Source organism: Postia placenta (assembly GCF_002117355.1).
Source record: "Postia placenta MAD-698-R-SB12 unplaced genomic scaffold POSPLAscaffold_5, whole genome shotgun sequence".
Classification (NCBI taxonomy): domain Eukaryota; kingdom Fungi; phylum Basidiomycota; class Agaricomycetes; order Polyporales; family Adustoporiaceae; genus Rhodonia; species Rhodonia placenta.
In genome coordinates this window covers 224198-244725 of record NW_020169836.1, presented here as the reverse complement: position 1 = coordinate 244725, position 20528 = coordinate 224198, and the positions used below count along the sequence as shown (strand labels likewise).

The following is a 20528-nucleotide window of genomic DNA, read 5'->3' as shown; positions in this document are numbered from 1 at the left end:
GACCTGCTAGGCCTGACAGTGCGCCATAATGGATGTTGATGCCATCAAGTACGCGGATGAATGTAATCGTAAAGCAACTTCAAGATTCAACTAGATTAGAATTCATTAGACATCACACCGCCGGTGTCGACTCCTCGTTGCAACACAACAGCAACTCGTTCACAGTAGCATCCGCAGATCCTCGCAATAGGTGTACCTATTGTACCCAACGTCTCAAAACAAATACCATGGGCCGCCGAAGGTAAGCGATATGTTGAGTCCGAGCTTGAAACGCATAACAGCGTTCTGTGACGGCGGGGCAGACATGGCAGTCACCTCCAGTTCTGCTGCGCATTGTATAATCCAAGGACGGTGTATGCAAGCTCGCATTGTTGGCTTATGAAAGGACCTGATTAACATCAAGCGCACGGGGACAATAGCATAGCCAGGAACACTACCTGCCACTTGTCAGCAGCCTGCCATTTAAGTGGACAATGCTTGTCTCGATGTCAGTACATGAGGACGATGGTTTCTAAATTTAAGGTTGGTAGTGAAGCACCCAGCTTCCATTGTGCGTGGAAGAGGCCAGCCGGTGATGCCTGTCCACGGATGCTTCGAGTACAAAGGCACATGTTAGGCGCCCGAACTGTCTAATATATAGAGGGCGCGGCTCACGGTTCGCCCCCCCTTAATTTCAGACCTCTCTCTGTGGAGAAGCATCCCTTATCACATGAGAACTTCATAGTAATTCGATAACCTACCTCTTCATCAGCGTCAGCATTCAACAACCGGGTAGCTCCGTACGCTCTGTGCGCGAGATTGGACTGTTCGCTTGCACAACTCAAAACGAGAAAGCGTGGCTCGACGAGCTAGTGAGTGCCACTCTACCCGCCGTGTCTTGTCGTCCGTAACATGTTGACATAGTCTAAGCAATCGATCCGCTATACGCGATATCAGTATCAGTCTCCAAATGAGCAGAATGGCAACACTTCCGTTCATCAGTTTTCAGGCCCATGGGATCCAAGATGATGATTCTCACTTTGGAAGCCCTTGGATCGGCATATTCCCGGACGACAGCGCAGGTCCGTCCCAGAGTGATGGGGAGAAACAAGAGATGGATCCAGACATCTCATGGATAGCAGAAGTCTGCGACGACTTCGCAGAGCACATTGAGGGCGGGGAGATGGTGCGTAACTGCCAAATGATCTGTGTTGGAGGTGCTCAAGTTCAGCCGTGGACAGGCATTCTATGCAGAACCAGAAAGTGATCGCCCCATAACACGCGAGGAGCTGATCGCGTTCGAAGACGGGTTGGCACACAATGCAGCCGCATACAGTATATGCGTGGACACGAACCACGTATCCACTGTACTCGCACCTGGCCTACGCATGGCAGGACAGGATGCGCACCACAATAAATACGACGCTCGTGTCGACGGCGAAGAGGACCTCAGCGCGCAATACCACCAGGCGGACGGCACCATCGCTTCATCCACTTCTTCCCCTTTGCATGCCGCTGATGGAAGGATCAATGAGGAAGACGACATGAGAGGCACCGAGCATGACAGCGCTAGCGAAGGCGATGTCGACATTGAAACCAACTTGTGGCGGTCTGCAAAGCGCATTGAGCCATCCCAAATTGATGACGCGCCAGCGGTACGTGGTGCCTTAGCATCAAAGGCCATCGAGTCCACTGGGCATGTGAGCTCACCTCCAAGAGCCGCCTCTATTTCGAATGGCTTTGACGCTAGACAGCCATCTACACAAGCGGAGACTTCTTCGCCACATCCTGGAACCTCTCTCACGCGCGCTATCCCTTCAACGACATTCGTGCTGAAGGATCAAGAGGTCCATGATTGTCGCTCGAGGCAAGGGGCCAAGCGTGGCAGGGACGATGACGACGACGACGTCAATGAAGTGGCCCAGCCTAAGGCCACGGCGAGCGCGAATCCCACCGAGGAACCCAACACCAAGAAGACGCGGGCTGAATCCGCTGAGGTGCCACATGTCACCTGCCCAGGCTGTGTAGGCAGCTTTCGGGAAGACACGCTCGGCCGCCACTGGAGGGACCACTGCGTAATGAACCCGGCAAGAGGGACCCGTGAACCATTGGTCTGCGACGTCTGCTGGAGGATGTGGAAGCTTGGAGACGTCCCACTCAGGGACTTTTCAACCGACCATTCATTGAGGCGGCATGTTGTGGGCAAGCATACAGGGGAGGACTGGCACGTAATGCAGCGCAAGAGGGGCAAGAAGACTCGCCGTTCGCACAAGAGAAGCAAAGGTGCTAGCACGTAGTCGCCGTGCCGTGTCGTGTCGTGTCGTGTCGTGTCGTGTGTCATGGCTCTGTTCTTGTTGTATCTGGACACGGTGTTGTCCATGTATTTATACTTCCTGTGGCCTTCCTAGCCACTTGCTCCCGTACGAGAATAGAATCGTCGCTTGCAATTTGCAAATATATCGCGATTTGAAGGCTGAGTATTAAGACGAGAGATAGGCGCGCTCGTCCAGAAGCCAGCGATGCCGATGATGAACGCTTACAAGAAGTGCAGAGATAGTCGGACTGGATGCATGGGTGTTCGTACGCCTAAGGTTGGTCTTAAGCAGGTCGATGCACGAAACGAAGAGGATACCCAGTCGATCGATCAAAGTTTGTTTTGCCAGCGCCTAACTGGTACCAGCACTGTCATCGCATACGTATTGTGCGCAAAGTACATAGACATCCTTGGGATCACATGCGGCATATTCTTAATAGAGCCTTATCCCAAGCTTTATAAATTACATGTCCCATTGGTAGTGTGCGATCAGCCTCGAGTACACGAAACTATGCGCCCACTTCGCAGTCCTGAGTCGCGTGGTGCTCTGCCGTATTGTCGCTCTCCGTCTTAGCGATCAGCTTAACCATATCCAACGACGTCTTTGTCCCTGTCCACAGAAACTCCATCAGCTCCCGGTAGTCTCCATCCCGATTCGCCCTGATCTACAGATGCGTACATCAGCCACAAGCTGTTTCCCGACGACGATAAAGGACATGCCTGGTTGAGGCGTAAATAATACACGTTCTTGATTTCTGCCTGGATGCAAAGCGGCGGCAATCCCATTCGCAACAGCGGTATCGACGAGAGGATTCTCGAAAGTCGTCCGTTACCATCCTGTGTGGACAAGCACAGGTATCAAAAGACGATCATAAGTGGAATGGGAAACACACCTCAAATGGGTGGATGCTGACAAATGTATGCTGGACCCATGCTGCTGTTGCGAACGGGTCCACGTCATCTCGTCCGATGAGGTCCTGCGAACGCCATAGCCAGTGGCAATAGTCATGATCAGCAGCGCGCTTGACGTTCACTTATAAGGGTCACGCTACTAACATTGAATTTCTCGCAGAACGCTTCCAGTTCTGCCTCGACTTGGTCGAATGGGCAGAACTGGACCTTCACGGACGCGCTCTGTACCATCACATTGACGCATGAGCGCTGTCGGGTCGCTCCGATGGTGACGTAGGAGAGCTGAGACCCGTGCAGCGTCTTGACGTACAAGACCTGGCTGGTCTGCATCAAGGTCTTGTGCAGATCGCAGATCGCTTTCACAGTCAGCGTCACAGTGTCGGCTTTGACGAGACCATGGACTGCGTCACAGGCCTGCATACATACGGGATCAGCAGACGCAACATTGCCAGAAGGCGCTCATGGCGGTGCACCTGACGAGTATCGCGCAGGATCGACAACGCGACGGTGCGGTTCCGCACAGCTCCGCCTACAATGCCCGAGTACTTTACAGGGCCGACTGCATTATCGAATCCGTGCAGTATCAGGCTTTTCTGCATCTGTTATAACAGTTAGGCGAATGGCGATAGAGAGTAGCATCAGCAACGCGAGGCTGACCGACAAATCAAACTGGAATGTCCCCTCGAGAATGTTGGTTTCGATGCAGTGCATGTTGATGAACATGCCTGCGGCGCCGTCCATGTTGCTTATGGCCTGCCACAGGTCGCGGATATCCTCGATCTGGCGTCGCTGCAGCTTGCAATACGGGAACGCACCATCCGCCGTCGTTATGGATCGCCAGCGTTGGCTAGCGCTGAATCCTTGCCCGATCTTGTATAAGCGCACTAGCAACAGCGACTCCTGTCAGTAGCAGGTGTATGAAAAGAACGAGTGATCGGCAGCGTACGCTGTCTCTGCGCATCCAACAGTACAGAATATCGCGTTTGTCGAATCCATGCCTCCAGCTCTGTATCTTGCAGAGCTTCTTGCAGCTGAGCGCACTCATTAATGAAGAGATTCACTCTAGAAGATGGTGGAAAGAACAACCTCGCCGTACAAGCTCAAGGCCATTATCTTGCTGCCTAGTGACATCCGCATGTCCGCGACTCGCAGTAAGAGGTAGGGACACCTGTGGCTCTCAAGAATACGTTCCCACAGTCTTGCAGATGCAGCGCATGCCACCTCGTTCGACGGCTTGACCTTGAGAGAGGCCTCGATCTGCGAAGCCAGGTCAGGTCCTAGGGTATCCACTGGCAGCTCCTGCGAAGATATGGGTTAGATGCTGCTTTGCATCGCAGTGAGGAGCGGAGACTGCACATTTACAACCGGGTCTTTGAGCACAGGGCGGTCTGCATTGAGATAACAGGAGAGATGGAGGTCTGTCATTATTTCAATTGGGGAACCTAGTGCAAACGTATGGATAATGTGGCGTTGTAAAGTGGTGAGGATCAGTTTATGTTCTCAATGAGTAATTCGGCCTTGTATTTGCACTGCACGGAGTACACCTTCTTCCACAGGTGGATTCACAGCAACAGTAGATGAGATGAGAGGCCGAAATACTGAACCACAATCATCAGAGTAACGAACCTCGTTGGGAGGGCGCTAATCTGCGCCGAGTACCCGTGGGGTCAACCGCCAAAAAGGTAATTTTGATCGAGATGGTGACTCGATCATGTTTTGTCACGGGTACTATGCTCACCCGCCTTAGGTTGTCCTCCACAACCATGGGTCGATAGCCAGGTTGCAAGCTTAGACTTCGAGAGCCACATCCTGGTTTTCTCATTCTGCCTAAATCTCTCTGGATAGACTCGTCAGGCCCTCTGCCTCACATACTTTCTCCTCACAAGCTTCGGGTTTGCGCTCGCGTACCCAATTATAATGGTACAGCATTTTCCAGAGGCTTGTCTCTTCCGCTCACCTCAATATTTATTCAAACTCTACACAGGAGCTTTTTGTAGACGTTCTAGTATCTGCTTCGGCTGTGCAGCTGGCTGCTGGAAACGTCGTTCGGAGCATACAGCGTGACATGCGCTGAGAGTCACTGAGGGTTCTGGGTAGAAAGGGCCCGCTGCGATAGTATGAGAGATTATTCGACGCTGTTCTTCCTGGAAGGTATGTCTATACTTTTCAGCTTCAGCCCTCTAGCCGCAGGCGACCCTACGACTTGCATAGACTGAAGCTTTCATACGTCAGACCTGGTCTTCAATCATAGTCGACACACGGAGTTAAGGCTACTCGCGTTGTACGTATTGCTTACTCCCCAATGGCCACTGTCGAATGAGTGGTAACATGCACAGTATGCTAGGAGGTGTTCAATTCGCTCCGCTTCGGCATCCTCATACATGTCTACCTCGACCGTCGGTAAGTACTGAGCTTATGACAACAAGAGCAAACGATCTAATTCAATCTTGTGTTGGCGTGAACGCACTTCTTCTATAAGTAATCTCTTCTCTAATAACATGTCTTCGCCTCTGATATACGTGCAACATACTTGGGATACATGTTTGTAGGAAAACCAACGTGTACGTATGGACGTTTGAGCCAAGCATAGAGTCGAAATGACGCGAAGTCTCCATAGGGTGACCTGATGCGCTCCAGGTCGCGTGGAAACCATAATATTATTGCGTACGCTCAGGCCGCAGCGTCAAGTAATATCCACAAAACCTGCGAATATACAATGACTCCTTGCGACTTTGGTCTAAGCAAGACGTTCTCCTTCCTAGGCAACCTATTGCTGACGTCGGCTATCATACTGGAATAGCTCATGAGAATGTATTGGATCTCTCGGAGCGGCCGCGATCCCTGTTCGAGGTACGTGTCGGAATATCGCGCAAGTACAGCGTGGAGTCAGCAACTGTGTTCATGCCTCTATTATATTCTTTGTGTCCAGATAAACCGTTTCAGTGTGCAACCGTGGTAGGTATAACACCTTGCACCAGTAGTTCGTGTGGCTACACCCAATCCCGGTGTGCTTGGTAGACGTCTCCATGACGGGAAAAGTGGATTTTGACGCCACGTCTTGGGATCGCAGATGCCCGATATGCAGAGCTGAGATATGAGAGCTTTGAAAAGTCCTAGTTCCGCCATTTTCCTGGCACACGTATCACTATCTCGGTATATTTTCCTTTGAGCGCGTGTGTTCCGCGTGTCTCTTTCATTTAACGAAGCCTGTGCGATGATCGGAAGAAGAGGTTGGCAGGAGAGTTCACACGAGCATTTCTGTATATTTCTCGGAGATTTGTCACGGTGGACGTTACGACGCCGTATAGTCAGGAATGATGGCGTTTCCCTAGAAGGCCCGATGTCACGCATGTGCACAGACCGCAACTCCTCTTCCTCCTGCCTTGTCTTCTGGCGTCTTCCTCAGTTGCGCTCGATTACACTATGGAATACCTTCACCTTGAATGCTTCAAGAACCATTTGTGTCCTCAAGTGGATCACCCGTTGGTTAAGGTGCGACTCTGATCCGTTATGATCCTGCGTGCCACATCCGAGACGGTCTGAGTTATAGACACTGCCGATCAACGATCTAGGACCCGAATTATCCTCACGCCTAGAGGCATCGCTCAAGGTTTCCGAAGGCGTCGATTGCGCAAAGTCAGCACGGCTCTGGGAGAGCCTCCTCGAGGTCTATCGGATACCGTACCTCCTTCTCAGAGTCGCAGATATGCGGATGACTCTTAAAAGCCGACCGACCGCCTTAACTCTGTACGAAGAGGTCAGTTCATGTTGTCTATACGGCATGCTGTCCTAAGTTCCGCACAGCTGCAGACGATCTTGAACGACCCACAGCTTGGGTTTTGGATTGGCAAAATACGAGCATTCTCAATGGATTTTGACACGGAACAACGTAATACGGACTGTCTTTCATGTTGCCTTATACATACCCGCAGCTTACGTCCATTACAGTGGAAGAATATAAGATTGGTATACCAGCATTCGCTGCGAGTCAACGTTGGCAATCGACTATTGAGACACCATTCCCGCACTGCAAATTACAACAGATGCAGATCAAAGAGCTACGTGACGAATGGAGTAGTATGGGGGACCCGCATATCCTGATGGATAAATTCCTCAACATGCATGCCCTCGCGACGAACAAGATTGAGGGCAATGTTGATCTCAATTATTCTGTCAGTGTTCGTCTATCCTGGCGCAAATGCTGCTGCTTCATTGATACGACAGGATACTACCAGATTGATTCAAGTCGGTTTTTACCATCAAATGGAACCCACTAGTCTCAAGCATATCATCACTAGCACAGCGATGGACCGCGCTGAAATCTTGTCTATCCTGAGAGACACTCACGAGGTCAGAGTTCCCCGCCCATGATCTTGCGTATGATAGATGACACACGATCTATAGACCCTCCGAGACGTGTTCGAACTCCTCAAATCTGAACATATCCACCTCACTGTCAACGGGATCTGTAAGCTTCACGAGACACTGATGCAAACCAATCGTGTCCGCTACTTCCCCGAAGCACCTGTTGGGCTAAAATACATCTACCTTAATATTGGGGTAACTCGTCAGGTATCCCGCCTCAATGTAACGGCGCCTCTCAATGCTACTGCGGCCTTCGGAGAGAAGGGCACAGCAGTCCAGGTTTGCCCCTATGATGAAGTTGAGTTAGAGCTAAATGCTTTCTGCCACCATGTTAACGTCAGTAGCGTCCGTCACTTCTCTCATGACCATGAACAATCGCTGATGCTGCATTTAGGAGCTATTGCAGGCTAATATAGACCCTTTTGCTGCCGCTGCATGGATCAGTCATGTGTTTGTCTCCATCCATCCATTTGAGGTAATTTACCACCACTTTCGATAACATTTCGTTTACTTGCTTTTTGATAAACACTCATAGGATGGCAATGGGCGCCTGTCCAGAATTCTAGCTTCAATTCCATTATTGAAAGCTGGACTTCCGCCATTATGCATTATACATGAACACAGAGAAACATACATTCAAAGCCTCAATAGCGTGCGTACATTCCTTGCTATATATGTGGCTTGCACAGCTCATCCCCATGTAGATCAGAGCCAATCGGGACGGCGATTTTCGGCCGTTGATGGAGGAGCTATATGACGCAACAAGGTCATCGATTACAGCACTCCACGCCACAATAAGTAAAAAGGAAAGGTTTCGATGAGGGAGTGTTCATCAGCAGATGTGTCTAAATAAACTGGCAACAGACGATGGGCGGAAAATACGCGGATAGATCATGTCGGGAAGGGTACAAATGCGCGAGAGAAATATGGCCGTAATCAAATCAAATCAGAATCTTGTCTCGTGCGAGCACGATCATAGATCATAAACACCGACGAAATATGTGCTGCGCCTATCTTGTGGCATCTGCAAATGACCTGCTCATTCAAAATACACATCAGACTAGGCACAAGAACGCAAATGAGGCATGATTACTTCGAGTTATAATCAAACTTTTGTGATCATTACATCCCACGGTGACGACCAGAATAGGCAGGTGTGCCAAACAAAGCCACGGGGCCTCAGTCTTATCGTTGCTGTGTGAATTTCGCCACGAAGAGTTCCATCGCACGGCTATCTCGACGGGCCCACACGTCTTTCAATCCTCTGGGTCCTTCAGCCCTTCACAATAAGTGACACCTATGGAAAATTTGCACCTGTCATGCTACCTCAACACAGGTCGCCCCTCGCTCGAACACCCACTAGTCACTGTGCCTTCGATTCATCGCAATATCGCTGCATCCTAGCTGACTCTTGCCTTGACAGGAGTTTCCAGTGGAAAAATTGGGGCAGGATGTCGCCTTGCAGCTTGAGGCCTCCCTCAAAGTCGAGCCGTCGGATGGCGTGGCCTGCGCTGCATCCGCGAGGCTGTGGGAAGCACTCCTAGAGAATTACCGAGTGCCTTACCTATTGCTGAGGGTTGCGGATATGCGATTTGCGCTGGGCAGCCAGGTTACTGCACTCAGCTTATACGAGGAGGTTGGTCGACACCATAGTATCCGAGAGATGTGTTGTATATACGCCACATGTAGCTGCTGGTCATCCTTCAAGACGAAACCCTGGAAAATTGGATCCGTCAGACTCGGTCTTCAGTGATGTTGAGTACACAAGAACAATGTACGCTTCCATCCTCTTTCCTCGTGCGAGTGTGCCTTACTCCACTTGACAGTGCATGCATATAAGACGTTTCAGAACTTCAGTGAAGGCTAGTACTGGCGATCCACTGTCACGGCGAATGCACCATTTCCATGCGGCAATCTCAAAGAGACGGAGTTCAGACGCATGTACGAGATGTGGGGGCTCGTAAGCAAAAAAGCGAACGACGCAGACAAATTCTTTAACTTCCACTGCATCGAGACAACGGTTATCGAGGGGGTGGTTATGTTTGATGCAGAGGTCAGCTCTATTATATCTGCTTATCTCATCGTGCATTGCCTGATCTTCATTGCAGACCCGTGATGACCTGATCATGTATGGACTCGATGAGAAAGCGGTGCCTGTCGAGGACAGCAGTATCGTGGCTGGTGCCGTTCGCGGCTGCGCAGACGCCCGAGCCATACTCCGTGATACTCGCCAGGTATTATACTGCGATTTGTTTTTACTGCATTGCGTGACGCTCACATCAACTTATCCGTGTACTCAGGCGATCGACGAGATCTACACCCTGGCTAAATGCGAGCCTATCATGCTGACCGTAGAGACCATATGCCGTCTTCATCAGGTTCTGATGAAGACGAGCCGTGTACTTCACTTCAAGGACAACAACTCAGATGGGCCTCGATTGGCTTACACCAACATAGGAGTCACTCGCCAGCACTCGCGTGTCAATGTCGTGGTGCAGAATCCGATCGTGATGATTCAGTTCTGCCCCTTCGATCAAGTAGATAAAGAGTTACGCGTGTTCTGCGAACGATTCAATGTGAGCTGCGCAGTTCTAGTGATGTTTCAAACCCGATAGATTAAATTATGGCACACAGGACCTCGTTCGGCAAGACGACGTGGACCCGTTTGCGGCAGCTGCGTGGATCAGCGACGTCTTCGTTACCATCCATCCATTTGAGGTGAGTAGTGCGCTCCTGCCCCTGCTTGATGCGTCGCTTACACGACTGTTTGGTCGCGTAGGACGGCAATGGGCGCCTTTCCAGACTCCTGGCGTCAGTGCCGCTGATACGCAAGGACCTGCCACTGGTATGCTTTGGATTAAGGTTCAGAGACATATACCACTCGCACCTCAATACGGTACATCTCGTCACTTGCGCAATCTGATCGTGGCTGACTGGTGTCTAGCTCAGGGCGGATCGTGACGGCGACTATCGCCAGCTGATGCATTTCTTGTACTTGGTGACGGTGATATCGGTAACTACAATCAAGATGATGATTGGCGCAAATAATGCGAGCAACAAGTATGTTGAGAAGTCGACAGTGGACCGGGAGACTGCGACGTGGGCCAGTAGCACACAACGCTCTCGAATGGATTAGTAATTCCATATCTGATCTGCAGTATCCGTGCAGCGACTCGCATCGGACGCGAGCGAGTCGATATGGAAATCAGTCGACCTTTGTGATATCCTAGGTCGCATTTGTGAGAAGTCTAGATGATGTCAATACATCCTAAGGATCTCGCCTGGCTAGTCAATAGCTGGAATGGACATCTCGCTGCTTCATAACCCACACGAAGGTGTTCCCAAGACTCGCTCCGCTCCTATCGCTGTATAACAAGCAAACCTGTGTGATGATGGTCGGGGTTTGTTCATCGCGGTTTCTTCATTAGCACTCAAAATATTCATACAAAGATACTGATTTGCACATATACAGAACAATCTTCAATGACGTCCACGCGTGTACCGTAACTTGAACGATGTAGTGTACAAATACTCTGCACAGGATATGCCAGTGGCCCATAGTAATTAGATTCTCCACATCTTCAGCAAAGCGGATGCATTATCAGGTCTGGGAGGGACATCTAGTACGCGCAGCGCAAACCGAGGCCGATACGCACAGCGCAAAGAAAATGATTGATGTTCCAATGTCTGTCACAAGATGCTTCCTCGAAGGGCTCAGATGCTCGTGCTCAATTGCTGGCGGTCTGATACATAAGTACGGTTCGTCCCTTGTCGTCTATTCATCAATATGTGCTCGACCTAAGCTGGAACATACTTTAGTAGAACACTGTCATAGCCCTGTGGTAGGTGGCAGTCGCTTCAGCTTGCAAGAGTCACTGACCGGCAGCCCACCGTAACACCGTACATGACACCAGGTCATACGTCAAGACGATGATAGTGGATACTATGATGATGCGGCCACAGAATTGCGTGTATGCATGCGTCGATTCTGAATTTCAAGCGAAACATCCGTTATAGCATCCGGCCTTCTACAAGTCCGAGCAAAATCTTTTGCATGGATGTCAACGGTGATGACGGCAAGAGAGGCAACTTCATACCATCAACTGCCGGAAGACGTGCACGCGCAGAGCAGATTCTACCAGCCCAGGTAAGCCAGAGTCTCTACGATACACGACCCACTAATCCACATGACAACCGCCAATTCACGTTTTAGAGTGCGCACTCGTGACCCCTGCAAGCACGACAGTGACACCGTAGCCCACGATGGCAGCCACGGATCTTCGTCGTTTAGTGCACTCAGGATCAAAATGGTGCACATGCTAATCCGAGAAGTCCAGGAGCGAGCACCATGGGCCGCCTCAGGGAAGCGGTGCATTGAGTTCGTCATTGGGCGTCTCTTGAACGGTGCATGCGAGGTCGCGCACTGTTGCCCTATAAAAGGATATGATCAGTACCATATGAACAAGAACAATGACATGGACAGGAGCACCACCTGCCACTCATCAACGTCCTAGCTGTCTGATTGGACAACACTCGTCTAGAGGTCAGTCTATGAGGACAGCGCCTTCCAGTTTAAGCCAGATAACCAAATGCACAATCGTCATGGCGCGCGGAGGAAGCAAGACGGTCTTCCGATGTCTGTCTGCGGATGCTTCGAGAGACGCATGGTAGGCGCCCGAACGGTCTGATATATAGAGGGCGCGGCCTATGGGTCATCTCCTCATGAGTTAGACCTCTCTTTCTGGCAAAGCATCGCTTTTAGCCTGAGCGCTCCTAGGACCTGCAATCTGATCAGAAACGAACAATTTAACAAGCCAATAGTGAGTGGCACTCTACTCACCATGCTTTCCGATCCCTGATTTTTACCAGAACCAGTTTTATATCCGCTTTGATTCCTGACTTGTTCTGCAGTCCAAGCAGGCACACATTAGCTCCTATCGCTATATATATATGAGCACGATGACCAGCTGGCAGCAACACGACACTCAATATCGGTCAATGGACAATGGTACACGACCCTGCAAGTATTTTGGATCTTTCGGGGAGGTAGATGGAAAGGATGTAGAGTCGGAGGAAGACATCGGGTGGATAGCAGATGTATGCGACGACCTCGCAGAGAACATGGATAGCGGTACAGTAGTATGTATCTCTCGGATAGGCCACCCTCAAGTTGCTCATGTTGTTTCGCGCACAGCCCTATTACTTGACCGAGAATATCCATCATCCAATGACCCGTGAGGACCTAATCGCGTCCGAGGACGGATTGGTATATAATACCTCGATCTTTACATCATGCGCGGATACGGACAGCGTATCCACCGCACTCGCACCTGGTCTGCACATGGCAGATCAGAATGCGACTACAAATGAATACGACGCTCACACCGACGGCGAAGAGGATCTCTTCAACGAGCAAGACCGCGAGGCGGGTACCACTGTCTCCGCATGCCCTCCTGCCCCTCGTCATACTACCAATGGAATGGCCGACAAGGAAATGAGCAGCATCAAGGACGACAGGACTGGCGAGGGCTACGTGGACGTCAGAACCAACGTGTGGCCACCCGCAAGGTCACCTCAGCCGGCTCAGATTAGTGACGCGTCAGGAGCACGTGACGCCTCGGTATTGTGTGCCACCACGACCCAAGACCATCACTCTCACTCAAGACAGGGACTCAAGCACAAGCGCATGTTGGAACAACGGTGCGAACGGTGCGGGGCGCGTTTGTCCACGGGCGTAGCGATGCCCGTAAGGGACAATCGCGTGCGGTACGTACATCGCGCGGGGTCGTTATATACTACGATAGGGGCCTCCGGCCCCCGGTTACTCGCGCGCCCGAGCTTGCGAGCTCGTTCCTGACCGCGCGGGTCAGCGCGTTTCAACAGCGCAATGATGATGCCGACGAAGACAATGATGAAATGGCTCATGTCAAGACCACGACAAGCGCGGAACCCACCCAGGAGCGCAAGGTCAAGAAGATACGTATTGAGCCCACGGAAGTGCCACACGTTACCTGTCCAGGCTGTGGAGGCAGCTTCCGCGAAGATACGTTCGGACGCCATTGGAGGGATCATTGCGGGATGAGCCCAGAAAGAGAAAACCGGCAGCCGTTGATCTGCGACGTCTGCCGGAGGATGTGGCAGCCTGGAAACGACCGACTCAGGGACTTTTCGACTGATCATTCATTGAGGCGTCATGTGGTCCGCCGGCATACAGAAGAGGACTGGCACGCGATGCAGCGTGAGAGGGGCAAGAAGACTCGCCGATCGCACAAGAGAAGCAAGGGTGCTGCAGTAGCATAAGTTGTCGTATCCTCCTTGTGGTTCCTCTGGTAACGTTTTCCTGAATGTGAGACTTCATGCGGCTGCAGCCGATCTCTTTGTCTGGAATGACTGTGTGAACTCAACCACGACGGGCTCCATTGTACTAATGCCACCGCGCAACCGTTTCAATCAGTCGGAAGTCCCTCAAGGCCTCACAATGAGTCACAGCTATGACAGATCTGCACCTCTCCTGCTACCTCAACACAAGTCGCCCGTCGCTCGAGCACCCACTAGTCACTGTACTTTTGGTCCTCGTCGTCAATATCTATGTGACCCAACTGACTCATGGCTTTTCAGGAATTGCCAGTGGATACGCTGGGGAAGGATGTCGCCTTGCAGCTTGAGGCCTCCCTCAAAGTCGAGTCGTCGAACGGCGTGGCTTGTGCTGCATCCGCGAGGCTGTGGGAAGCACTCCTAGAGGATCACGGGTGCCGTATCTCTTGCTAAGGGTTGCAGATATGCGATTTGTGTTGGGCAGCCAGGTTACTGCACACAACTTATACGAGGAGGTTGGTCGACATCACAGTATCCGAGAGAGATGCATTAATATACGCCACATGTAGCTTCTGGTCGCCCTTAGAGACGAAACCCTGGAAAATTGGATTCGTCAGACTCGGCCTTCAGTATTATTGGATACTCAGGAACAGCGTAAGCCTCTTCTCCCTTTTCACCAGTACAAACACACGTGCTTGAACCACTTGTCAGTGAGCGTATAACAGATTTCGGAGAACTTCAGCCAAGGTCAACACTGACGGTCCACCATCACGGCGGATGCAACGTTCCCACGCTGCAAAATCAAAGAGTCGGACTTCGCATACATGCACAGAATGTGGAAGACCGTGAGCAAGAAGGCAAGCAACGCAGACAGGTTCTTTAACTTGCATTGCATCGAGACAACGGTTATCGAGGGAGTGGTAATGTTTGACGAATCGGTCAGCGACAACTCTTTCGTCTCTCCTGCCCATCATATCTTGCATTTTCTGATCTTCATTACAGACCCGGTATGACCTCATCATGGATGGACTCGATGAGAAAGCGGTGCCTGTCGATGACAGCAGTATCGTGGCTGGTACCGTTCGCAGCTGCACAGATGCTCGAGCCATACTCCGTGATACTCGCCAGGTATCATACTGCAATTGTTCCTTACTGCATTGTGTGACGCTTACACCAACTTTTCCGTGTGCTTAGTGTTAGATTTTGGGGCCCGCGGTGTCGAGCGGGCCGACCCGACGCGCCCTGTGCCTAGCCGGGAGAACGATCGTAGCATGATTGCCAAGTAAAATACATCGATCCTGTAGAGTACTTGTACCGTAGCGCGGCCGTACTTGGCCCCCACGCGTTTGTAACAATCCGCCCATTTTGCTCGCTCGCGTCCGCGTTCCTACTCCCCTCGTCTCGTCCCCAGGCGAAAGTCAACACTTAGGCGATCGACGAGATCTACACCCCGGCTAAATGCGAGCCTGTCACGCTGACCGTGGAAGCTATATGCCGCCTTCATCAGGTGATGAAGACGAGCCGTGTACTTTCCGTCAAGGACAATATCTCACATGAACCTCGATTGGCATACACCAACATAGGAGACCCGCCAGCACGCGCGTGTCAATGTCGTGGTGCAGAATCCAATCGTGATGATTCAGTTCTGCCCCTTCGATCAAGTAGATAAAGAGTTACGCGTGTTCTGCGAACGGTTCAATGTGAGCTGCGCAGTGCTAGTGATGTTTCAAACCCGATAGATTAAATTATGGCACACAGGACCTCGTTCGGCAAGACGACGTGGACCCGTTTGCGGCAGCTGCGTGGATCAGCGACGTCTTCGTTACCATCCATCCCTTTGAAGCGAGCAATGCGCTCCTGCCCCTTCTTGACACTTCGCTTACACGACTATTTGGTTGTGTAGGACGGCGATGGGCGCCTGTCCAGGCTTTTGGCGTCAGTGCCGCTGATACGCAAGGACATGCCACTGGTGTGCTTTGGCTTAGAATTCAGAGACACATACCACATGCACCTCAACAGGGTACGCCATGTCGCTTGCACTGTGTACTCGTGACTGATTGGCGAGCAGCTCAGGGCAAATCGTGATGGCGACTACTCCCGGCTAATGAGGTTTCTGTACTTGGTGACGGATGTATCGCTAACTTTAATCAAGATGATGATTGACATCGCACAGAATGACAGTGATGGGTAAGTTATAAAGTCGGCAGTGGGCCGAGAGACTGTGGTATATTAGTAGTTCTATATCTGAGAGGGAATTCACGTTTATCTGCAACACCTGTGCAGCGGCTTGGACCCTTCACCAGGAAGCTCCCAGCATTCAGTCGATACGATTTTATCACGCGAGGATACTAGCAACATATTTTGCGCACGCGGACCTGGCTCACAAAGCACTAGGCAAAATGCAAGCAACAAAGAGTACACCACGGAAACTGAGGGCGGTTCCCATGTCCACCGCGAACAGGACGGCAATACCGCCAACGCGCTCATCATGCCACCGATGTGTCGCGGACAACGTTCCTTCGGTCCTGCTCCTATCGCAACCTCCACGTGGGAGCCTGCCTGGGAACAAATAAGGCCGCGAAGGTACAACGCTCAACCCTCTGCCCGCTCCAGGCCACCGTCTGAGCTGTTGTACAGTAGGGAACCCGAGAAGCCTTGGGCCTGATAGTGCGCAACGAGTGCCATGACGTACGCAGGGGAATGGGATTGTAAAGCAGCCATTAGATTCGTGCTCGTCCTGCGTCCCGCGTGCATGCCTATCTGTCCGACTGTCCGACTGTCCGTCTGGTTCTCGTTCTGCTGTCCCGCCGCCGTGCTGCCCTCCAGCAACCCAAGCGGCTACCTACCCACACGGTGTAGATACAAATATTCTGCAGGATTATTCCAACGGTATCTCTGCGGACTATTACATTATCCACAAATGCATTGAGGGCTGCCATCAGGTACAGCGTCATGTATCAGTAGAGACTCGATCGGACAAGAGGCGACAGTACCCGTGCGCGTCCGGTGCATCACTCGAACTCGACAAATACTACACGTACCACAATTCCTTGAAGGAGAACAAAGCTACTTGTGTGATTGAAGTAACGCACAGAGAGTATTGGCAAAATCGCGATGACTGAAATGTGTCCCAATTGCAAAGAATTCCATTGTAGTATTCGGCATGGGGCGACGCCCTCAAGCAAATATTGAAGAGCTCATAGCAGTAATGTACCGGTATCAAACTGCTGTGCCAGCAGGCGCGTCGGTGTAGCTTAATCATATGGGAATGAGATTTCATGCTGTTCAGCAGAGGAAACTCTGCTAGGGCAGATGAAACAGTCCATCAACGGCAAAGAGAATGTCTGGGATATCCCTATAAATCAAATTCGAGAGAGAACAGTGAGTACTCGCAACATTTGGAAGGAGGTCAAGCACTGACGAGGAGAGGCTTGAGCCCTGGTTGTGCTGAAATTCGGATGAGTATATACCAAAGCAGTAACAGTAACACTCGAGGGGGTGATAGTAACACTCCGTCGAGTGTAAATAGTAACGATCGTCATTGGTCACGTGCAGCAATATGGTGCGCTACTGGCGCGCTTTGCACAGCGATAGTTGACCATACATCTAATATTGTGACATAATGAATTTCTTCTTTATTCCTGCTACAGGTCCCGGGTCATTTGCGATGTCTAGTAGTACAAAGTTCTTTCAAGATATACCACCTAATCCTAACCTAACCCTAACCAAACCTAACCGAACCTAACTCAACCTAACCTAACTTAACTTAACCGAGCCTAATCTAACTTAATCTAACTTAACCGAGCCTAACTGCCAAAAAGGGACATGTCCGGATTGGGAACAGTAGCTGCAGTCAATGGATGTATGACCGATTTACGGTAGCCAGCCTCAATGACATATCACCCTGCCAGGTACAACTCTGACTGTTACTAATTTGCTCCAACATTTCCGACTGTTACTATTTTGCTCCAACTTTTAGTCAAAGTAGTAACACTCAGTGAGTGTTACTGTTATTACTCTGGTCATCCCTCAATTCGGATCCAGACAATGTAGACTGCATTGTTCGCCCCAAATGGTTCAGCACAATAACATGGCACAGATGACTCGCACGCCGTGGCTGGTCGATCAGAACGATAACAGCTCGGCATGATTTCAGCTCGTGGCTCACACAAGAGCGCTTTCCATTTTAGTCCTACCAAATGATGGAACGGCCTTCTTTGGAAAAACGTTTGTTGGATATTTTCTCCGTCGTCCGACGAGAACGCTAGAGAAGCGCCGAAGCCTTGACTATCCAACCTATAAGGCGCGCAGTGTAAGCCAACTCAGATCCACCTCGAGTGCGTACTACCCCGCATCCTCTCCGAACACCTTTTGATTCAAGGACCTAAAAGCGAATAGTAACGTAAGTGCCGCACAATCTTTGTTCTCATATAAAGATACTTAGAGACATGCCAGAAGCATTCACTTCCAATCTCTTTTTTCATGGGAAACACCACGTCCCAACAAGAAAGGCTGTCGAGGACTGGCAGAAACGAAGGCACACATCTCCCGCGCATCAGGTCTGATGACTTCCTGAGCGAAGGGTTGCTATATGAATGTGGATTTGATGTCCACAACAGCCTAGACTTTGATCCCATAACGGGAGAGCCTAGGCTGGAGTTCGACCCCAGTCCAGAGGTCGGAATGTCCATGCAGAGCAGCCTTGCGTTACCCTTGAGCCAGGTCGAGGAGGGTCACCTACCAGAACCCGATCCTTTGCCGGAAGGCCGCCGACGTTCAATTGATACAACTTCATCACGCGAGGATACCAGCAATATATCCTTCGCGCATGGGCCTGGCCCACAAAATGTGGGGCAGGACACAAGCAACAAAGAATACACCACATGTACCGAGGGCGGTTCCCGCGTCCACCGCGAGCAGGATGGCGATGCCGCCAACGCGCGCATCGTGCCGACAATGTGTCGCGGACAGCACTCCTTCGACCTCGCTCCCACCATAACACCCACGTGGAAGCCTGTCTGGGAGCGGACGAGGCCACAAGGATACAACGGTCCACCCACGGTCCATCCCGAGCCGTCGTCTTCTCCTAACCAAGCGACGGGCCCCACAAGGATTAAGCCCTCGCGTGCCGCAAAAGGAGAGGGCGCAAGGGCGCGGGCGGAACCTACGCAGCTGAGCGCGGGAGGAGTCGATCAGGCGACCCCACGCGTTGTCAAGAGAAAGGGCGACCCGATCGGCGGTGACGAGAAGCGCAGCAGATCCAGCCAGGGAGAGGCATCATCCTCAGCGCAACCCAGGAGGGACGTCGTGCCACGTCTTAGTCTTCCGCCGACGCAAAATTCGACTGCGAGTTCTCTCCCCGCCACCACGAAGGCACCCCGTGGCCAGAAGCCACAAGAGAAGAAGTATCGTTGCACCAATTGCAACATGCCGAAGGCGACGTTCTCTGCAGAGTACGAGCTCAACCGTCACTTGGAGCAGTGCACGAACCCCGGTGCGAGGCCGTACAAATGCTGGATCTGCCCGCAGAAAGCCGACGGCGAGCTTGTCGGCTTCGACAGACACGACGCCCTCAGACGTCATTTTAAATTCAAACATCCGGGGGAGCGACCGCCATCGAAGCGTGATTTGAACTAGAGGGCGCGGTTCCGTGAGTTAGTAGCTGTGGAACATTGGCATTGGGAGGCGATGGTCGCCCGTGTGTTGGTTCGCGCCTTTCGTGCGTTACTATATATCGCCCCGCATGTCTGTAGTATCTCAATGGATTCACTCGCAACTGTCTGTCTGAAGTCGCGAGCTCACCATATGTGATCATTTGCCGTTGGATAGTCAAGTGCATCACGATTTTCGGCTCAGGATAGCTCGATGTAGAAGGGAATGTGAGAGGGTGCCCCATAGCTTTATAAGCATTTCCACAATTGCGCGCAAGACGAGAGCAAGACATGCACATCGATAGAGGAAAGAAGCCCATCGCGATCTCGCTGGCGGATGCTTACGTACACAGCAGCTGAGTGGCTGCCGCTGATCATTCTTCCACCCACGTTCATAAATTAGAGCCTCGTGAGTACAATACAAGCAGCATCGAGTAATGAATGCTGAAACCATACAATTAGCGTAAGGTAGGACATGAAATCCCTTCAAGCATGCCGTATGAACACAGTAGTCCGTTGCCACTCAATGGATCCAAACCCCTTGAGTATGGACCCCAAGAAGACCTGCTAGGCCTGACAGTGCGCCATAATGGATGTTGATGCCATCAAGTACGCGGATGAATGTAATCGTAAAGCAACTTCAAGATTCAACTAGATTAGAATTCATTAGACATCACACCGCCGGTGTCGACTCCTCGTTGCAACACAACAGCAACTCGTTCACAGTAGCATCCGCAGATCCTCGCAATAGGTGTACCTATTGTACCCAACGTCTCAAAACAAATACCATGGGCCGCCGAAGGTAAGCGATATGTTGAGTCCGAGCTTGAAACGCATAACAGCGTTCTGTGACGGCGGGGCAGACATGGCAGTCACCTCCAGTTCTGCTGCGCATTGTATAATCCAAGGACGGTGTATGCAAGCTCGCATTGTTGGCTTATGAAAGGACCTGATTAACATCAAGCGCACGGGGACAATAGCATAGCCAGGAA

The 20528-nt window shown here is 51.3% G+C and overlaps 4 protein-coding genes across 4 annotated transcripts; 3 read left to right on the top strand and 1 right to left on the bottom strand.

Moving 5' to 3' along the window:
• Positions 1-722: 722 nt before the first annotated feature.
• POSPLADRAFT_1140156 (hypothetical protein) lies at positions 723-2276 on the top strand (the record flags this gene model as incomplete). The annotated part of the gene is made up of 3 exons (XM_024485137.1): positions 723-851; positions 989-1165; positions 1221-2276. Coding segments are annotated over 3 exons (1362 nt in total), but the record flags the coding sequence as incomplete, so codon positions are not given.
• Positions 2277-2802: 526 nt separating this feature from the next.
• On the bottom strand, positions 2803-4516 carry POSPLADRAFT_1140398 (hypothetical protein; the record flags this gene model as incomplete). The annotated part of the gene is made up of 8 exons (XM_024485167.1): positions 2803-2958; positions 3038-3130; positions 3187-3270; positions 3350-3619; positions 3679-3804; positions 3863-4105; positions 4152-4236; positions 4374-4516. Coding segments are annotated over 8 exons (1200 nt in total), but the record flags the coding sequence as incomplete, so codon positions are not given.
• A 1488-nt stretch (positions 4517-6004) lies between these two features.
• Positions 6005-16550, top strand: POSPLADRAFT_1138960 (hypothetical protein; the record flags this gene model as incomplete). Its single annotated transcript, XM_024484974.1, is given in 28 exon segments — positions 6005-6055; positions 6756-6962; positions 7138-7377; positions 7430-7555; positions 7610-7849; positions 8994-9206; positions 9438-9623; positions 9679-9804; positions 9871-10146; positions 10205-10288; positions 10350-10415; positions 10515-10630; positions 11112-11255; positions 11534-11717; positions 12186-12196; positions 12366-12390; positions 12482-12709; positions 12729-13336; positions 13375-13861; positions 14189-14319; positions 14370-14400; positions 14472-14539; positions 14718-14823; positions 14888-15013; positions 15469-15585; positions 15644-15784; positions 15954-16072; positions 16169-16550. Coding segments are annotated over 28 exon segments (4839 nt in total), but the record flags the coding sequence as incomplete, so codon positions are not given.
• Positions 16551-18367: 1817 nt separating this feature from the next.
• On the top strand, positions 18368-19522 carry POSPLADRAFT_1055260 (hypothetical protein; the record flags this gene model as incomplete). Its single annotated transcript, XM_024480621.1, has 1 exon — positions 18368-19522. One exon carries the CDS (start codon positions 18368-18370, stop codon positions 19520-19522), a length of 1155 nt encoding a protein of 384 aa, XP_024339989.1.
• Between the last annotated feature and the right edge of the window lie 1006 nt (positions 19523-20528).